The sequence below is a fragment of the Limulus polyphemus genome, unplaced genomic scaffold, assembly GCF_000517525.1.
Source record: "Limulus polyphemus unplaced genomic scaffold, Limulus_polyphemus-2.1.2 Scaffold214, whole genome shotgun sequence".
In the NCBI taxonomy this organism is placed as follows: Eukaryota; Metazoa; Arthropoda; class Merostomata; order Xiphosura; family Limulidae; genus Limulus; species Limulus polyphemus.
Genome location: NW_013665824.1, coordinates 650,217 through 657,227, shown reverse-complemented (window position 1 = coordinate 657,227; position 7,011 = coordinate 650,217). Strand labels below are relative to the sequence as shown.

General features: G+C 32.6%; 1 protein-coding gene across 1 annotated transcript in view; it reads right to left on the bottom strand.

Moving 5' to 3' along the window:
* LOC106478473 (PIH1 domain-containing protein 1-like) overlaps positions 1-5,498 on the bottom strand; it is a 25,850-nt gene extending 20,352 nt beyond the window's left edge. The window contains exon 1 of the mRNA XM_013939019.2: positions 5,231-5,498. Coding sequence (XP_013794473.1) covers positions 5,231-5,302 — 72 coding nt within the window. The 5' untranslated portion in view covers positions 5,303-5,498. The remainder of the gene's footprint in view (positions 1-5,230) is intronic.
* Positions 5,499-7,011: the final 1,513 nt, after the last annotated feature.

Here is a 7,011-nt window from a genome sequence, read left to right as displayed (position 1 = left end):
TTCCTAATTTGTACGAAACTACAGACTTAGTATTTTGACATCACAAACATATAACTTGAACCAGTGTTGCATTCCACATACCACATGACACACAAAAATCTATGCTTAACTGCATTTTTTTATATTTACTTTCAAATTAAGAAATTGAATAATGTATAATACTAAAATTTGAATTATAATCTACCGATTGATACCAAACTTACTGACATAAATTCATGAAATAGTAATTTAATAAATTTTTTTATTCCAGTCAACAAATGCAATGACATGGCCTTTGACCTGTGACCCATCTGGAATGAGTTAAGTGAAAATCTAGCCTTACAAATATTTTTGACATTCTTTGAAAAAGTTACTTCTCATGTAAATGAGGGTAAGGGTGTAGATTTGGTGTATCTGGATTTTACAGAAAGCATTTGACAAGTTATCAAATAATTGGCTTGAATAAAAATCTCTCTCTTTTGGTGATGGGAATAAGTTAGCTAATTGGGTAGAAGAGTTGCTGGATGGAAGAAAGCAAAGCGTTGTTATAAATGAAGTTCAATCAAACTGAATTAATGTCACAAGTGGGGTACCTCAGGGCTCAGTTTTAGGACCTTTGCTCTTTTTAATTTACATAAATGACATAGATGAAGGAATGGTCAATAAATTACTTAAATCTGATGATGATATTAAGGTCTTAGGTGTTGCTGGCTGTGAGAATGCTGCTGCTATGTTACAAAAGGATTTAGATCATTTAGTGAGTTTGGCAAATAAATGGCAGATGGGTTTTAATTATAGTAAATGCAAGACAATGCATATGGGTTATCATAATTTGAATTACAAGTATAATTTGGATGGGAATAACCTGAACAGTGTTACGAAAAAAGGGATCTTGGTGTAATAGCTGATCAGTCTCTTAAGCCTTCCAAGCAGTGTGCTGTTGCTAGTGGTAGGGCAAATAGGATTTTAGGTTGCATCTATGAAGTATTGAATACAAGTCTAAAGAGGTTATAATTTCATCCTATAGGTCACTGGTTGGGCCACATAACGAGAACTGTGTTCAGTCTTAGGCTCCTTACCTTAGGAAGGACAACTAATTTTTGGAAAGGGTTCATAGAAGGGCTACTAGAATGACACCTGGGATGAAGGGGGTTGTCATATGAGGAGAAATTAAGATCCCCGAAATTGTTTTCTTTTCAAAAAAGAAGTGTTAGAAGAGATCTGATTGAGGTGTTTAAGATTGTAAAGGGAATTGATAGTGTTGATGCATCATCTTTTTTTTTTTCATACTTAACAGTGAGAATGGTGGGACTAGGAGTCACATATATAAATTTTGGCTGGGTAGGTGTCATCTTCAGCTAAGACAGTTGTAATTTTCTAACAGGTTTGATGGTCTTTGAAACAGGTTGCCCTCTGATATTGTGGAGGCAGTACATTTAGGTGAGCTTAACCCTACCATTATGGGTTGTGTGGCTATGTTTTAGTGGACTAGTATTTTGTTAAATACAGTCACATTTCAGTTATTATACATTATATATGTATATACATTATTACTATTTAGAAATAAGTTCTTAAATTTCAGTTATTTTTCTTAACACATAGAACAGTAAATAAAGAATTATAGCAAACAATTATCTCTTATACTTAAAGTAGTTATGAACTTTGTACTTGTTTGCTGCTTGCCGTAGATTGCTAAGCCTTATCAAATTTTGCACATGGAGGATGTGAAATGAAATAATGTTTTTTAGGTTTTACATATACATTTATATACTGTGAAGTACAGAATAGTGGCCAATGACACTTTTTCTTCACTTCACCTATCCAGTGTATAGGTTTTTCTCATAGTGACAACAAAGCATATTCAGACCAACAGTATGGTCAACTTATGTGCATTGTTTACATCAATTAGTGTCAGGTTAAAATTATGATTAATGTAACAAAAATAATCAACTAACTAAAATTTGTGTTTCTTATTATTCCAAATATCCAAGTCTCATGTGAAAATAATCAATCAGTTGAATGTAACTGATTACTGAGCACAATAGTTAATCTGTTAGCAAATTTCACTAATCTCCAAGCTCTGGTATTAGGATGGATACAAGATTCCTGACCTACATGTAGGCTATGGTTAAAGTTCTTTGTACAGATGAAAACCTATTTATTGCACTTTGTTGTTGTTATAGTTGGATATACCACTTTTAGGCAGTTTTTTAAAAGGTAAAATTTTAATGGTGGTACACCCTCCTTAGAAATTAGAATTTTCTGAAAAAAAAAAGAAAGTTAGCATCAGGCCAAGGCTTTATGACCAGTGCTGATATAATGTGAGGAACCACTCTACCATAATTTGTTTCTTTCCATTACATAACACTCTTACATAAACATGAAAGATTAATAACTTACTACGTACATGTTAATAACTTACTAATTACATTATGTACAATATTCTCTCTTCCAATGCCTAAACCACTTGTACAAGTCAAACTATGATGTCATAATTCAACAGCTAGGCAAATGACTGAGTGTTTGTCATATATAAAATTGTAAATATGGGCCATCCATGTAGGCTGAGCTGGAAGATATAAATAGTTAACTTAGAAGTTGTATTATAAGAGTATGCAATCATCCACATAACACTACTAACAGAATATACTTGTTAATTACAGGTGCTTATTAGTAATAAGTTGGCTAAAGTAATATGTAAATGACAGTAATACTGTAAATCATTGTGTTCATTGCTCATCATGTAAGTATCACTTGTCCAGTCAACATGAATTGGGACTTAACATATATAGGTAACAAGGGATCATTTGGTTCTTCAAGACTGCCCACCCACTCTTGGGGTAATAAAAATGTAAACCTACTTAATATTCCTGTAAAGTGCTTGCTTCAGTTACTGTCAACAGCAGTTTATTCCATAAATCAATCAATCTGTTAAAAAAAATGTTTTCAAGCCAGTTTTAACTGAAGCCTAGCTTGTGAATTCAAAATCTTGCTTATGTCTTCTTGTTCTATTATCTTCAGAACACATCATAAAAAAAATTCAGAAGCCTTCCTCTTATTAATAACCTACATATTATATATGATGTTTAAATAAAGTTCTCTGAAATCCACAAAGTCTCTTTATTGTGTTGAGCTAGTTGAGATTAATGTTGACATTTTAGTGGTGTCCATAATTTTTTTACATTATGTAAATTGTGCAAATGCAAGAGGGACTCGTGAGTTTTATGTAATTAGACTCGTAACTAGGTTAGGTTAGAGACCTACTAAAGGAGTAACGGTACCAATTAGACACTGTAGATATTTATAATTATCATTCAGTACTTTATATTACTACTAGTACTAGTATCTATATGACTATTATATTACATAATGTTTTTTAAAATTATTAAGTTACTGTTACTGTTTTACATAACGTGGAATTATAATTCATCTATTGTATTCCTGTCTTTACTTTTAGGGGTTGGATATGCGAGTCACTAACTAATATTTTATAAAAGGTCTTTAGTAGTAAGCAGGTGCCAGAAAATTGGAAGATCTCTAATATTTGTTCTCATTTTAAGGGTAATCATAAAAATTGTCCAGGTAATTATAGGTCTATTAGCTCTACATTAGTGGTGGGAAAAGTTTTTGAAAGTCTTGTAAGAGATGCTTTGCAAAGCCATTTAACAAAACTTAAAATATTGTTGGATAGTCAACATGGTTTCACTAAAGAAAAACCTTCCCTAACTAATGTTCTGACATTCTTTGAAGAGGTTATTGCTTATAGTGATGAGAGTAAATATGTTGATTTGGCATATCTGGATTTTAGAAAGCATATGACAAGTTGCCACGTAAAAAGGTTATAACAAAAACTTCTCTATAGGTGTGAGAGATGAACTGGCTTATTTGATCAAAAAATGGCTAGAGTTAAGAAAGCAGAGGAGCGTGATAAACAGTTCAGTCAAAGTGGATTAACGTCACAAAAAAAGTATATTAAGGGTCAGTGTTGGGCCATTTATTATTTGCAGTTTACATAAATGACATCTTTCATTGTGCTGGTTAATCAGAGGGCCAACTAAGTTGCAGTTAGCTTTTAATTATAACATATACGAGGTAATGCATGGGGATTATCAAAAGTTAAATTATAAATATAATTTTGAGTAGAATGATCAATAATGAAATGGGATTTGAACTCAACCCTATTTGGAAGTTGTTCTTTTCAGATTAGTTTTTGAACTCTACTGCCTTTACCAAACCTTGATATTTCTGGGGCCATTTTGAACCTGAATGTACAAGACATGGGGAACAATTTGATCCAGTCTCATGAGAATGACAAGCTTGGCATGTCAAAACTAGTCGGTTTTTGTATGCTTTGTTAATATTAACACTTGTGCATCATTATGCTGGTGTGTTATTACTCTTTTTAAGACTAAAGAGATTACTATTTCACTATATAGTTCACTAGTTATTGTGTTCAGTCTGGGGTTCTGGAAATGGTTCAACAGTGGGCTACTACTAGTACTAGGATGATACTTAGGATATAAATGTTGTTATATAAAGACAAATTAAGACCCATAATATTGTTTTTTATTGAAAAAACAGTTACTAAAGTTAGATGGAATCTGATTGTAATGTTCAAGATAATTAAGGAGATAGGTAGTCATAATCCTTTTCCATACTTAAGTTAATGGTGTGAATGTTGGAACAAGGAAACACAATTATAAATGTTGGCAGGGTAGGTGTCATTATTAGCTTACAATGGAGGTAGTAAACTTAATGGAGTTAAACTCAGGGGAAGGCTTGATAAATAATTAAATGATCAGGGTCGCATTTGAGTTGTTTTTTGGAGAAGATGGGATAACCTGAAGTTGGGCAAGTTGAAGTTGATGGACCAACATCGCAACAAGCCTCTTTTCAAGTTGATCATCTCGTTGAGCGTAAAACTAAAAAGTTGAAATATATTTACTGCATACGATTGAGTAATTATTAATCGAGAATGATTTTAAACAACATTGCTGATGCGGAGCCTTAAAACCTAATAAAAATTAAAAGCCCATCTTAACAAGATTATATGTTCTTAGAAATAACGTCACGATGTTACACTTTAACTTTTAAGTTATCGTATACCATATACGACTAACGAGGCCTTTATATTTTTGCACTCGAACTTTGGCCTTATTATTAATCCAATAGATATTGTATTTGAATTAATTTCCTGCTCTTACAAATTAAAATTTGTAAATTAATATAATCACAACACGCGTAAACTAACCTCAGAAAAGAATTGCTGGGTTTGTCGATTAGGAATATCTGGAACATCAAGAAATCCCCCTTTCCGAGCCATGATACAATGTGAGAATACTCCTCGAGTACGACATCAAATAACAATGAATCTGTCGCGAATTTATAAACATCAAAATGAAATATTCATCCCTTTTTATTTCGAGCATCCATGCAAAAATTCTTATGAAAATTGTTTTAAGATACGATGTTGTACATATCGGATCTTAGATCATTAAACTGTGTAATTTATTTAATTTTAATGTACTGTTTTCCCTTCATACTTTTGGAAGTTGTATTTTCAATGTTGTAATTTAGTTGTTTGGTAGATGGAGCAGCTAACTATTACGATGTATTTAATCGAGAAGTTTATTCTAATATCTAGAAAATGGTACGTTACATATAAAACGAGTAATCAGTTAGAGAAGTTATTGAGTAGTGAATGGGAATTCAGCGAAGTATGTAGTGAGTGACTGATTTCATTATCATGTCTAATAGGTTGATCAATTGATTATTTGGGAAATTCTGTGAGTGTAAGTAAGTTATTTATAAGGCTTGGTAGCGTTCTGGGGTCGGGCTTGCTAGATCTCACGCTACCCCAAAATGTGGCTTAGCTTTCCCTGTAGCCCCTGCATTCAACGAGCAATACTTACTGTTAAAGTTGGTTTACTTCCTAAATACTATAATATATGTACCCACAAGATGAAGAGTGTAGCCTTCCTCAATTTTTTGTCAAACTCACCTCAGATCTTTTATTGGGAATACGCTGTTTGTAAGTTAAGCATAAATTAAGTGCCCTTAGTTTGGAATTTCTGTCGCAGTTATTTGTGAACTTAGGCCTACATAGCACAGATGAATCTAGCCTGTGAAGACATGTTATAAGAAGTAAACTAATTCGTTATTGTTAAGTGAAATGGACTTAGCATTATTTTTAATAATAACCAAATGAATCTACCCAACAATTATTACACACACGTGTGCAGGGGGTTCAGCTGAATCCCCTATTGCTGTGATATCAAGAAATATATGCTTATATAGTTATAGTGCAGCTGCTTATGGTATTTAACGTTTTATACATAGCCTACATTCTTCTGATCAAACATTAGCATTTTTGGCTAAAAATAGTCACATGCAATGACTTCTGTTGACTTAATAATTGGAAGCTCGAAGTCGTATTGCTATTGTCAGGTTTTGTAGGCTGGCTGTTTTACAGTAGTGTCTATCACTTGTTGGCGATAAATTTCAACAATAAACAAACAGCAACACAGTCCACTTGTTTTAAAATAATATATTAAAACAAGGCAAACCTATATCCATATGTTCACTATTGGTTATCACAGTTGTATCCAGGGGCTTTGAATAATTGTCTCTTTTTGGTCCAAGTCCACACAAGCTTTATGGTTCGATTACTTTAGAACACAATTTACAAATTATTATTCCCTTCTCTGCTATTATAATATAGTTAGAGTATGTGATGATTTCACTTTAAAAATTGCTACTATATGCTCTTTATCGCTAAATTTACAATCAAGCAGTCCAGATCTAAATAATAGTCTTTCGACGCGTATTTATACCCCGACAGAAATCTAGAACATCCACGCAATACTAGATATTCTGATGCAATAATTCTCAATTAAAACAACGAGAAAAGTTCAAAAAGTTTTAGTAACATGACGCAACATTATAACAATCACTAACTTATAACAACTGAACGTACACACTACACAACGTGTGATTCTTAAACAATTACGTAAACACACTTGCCATAAACTC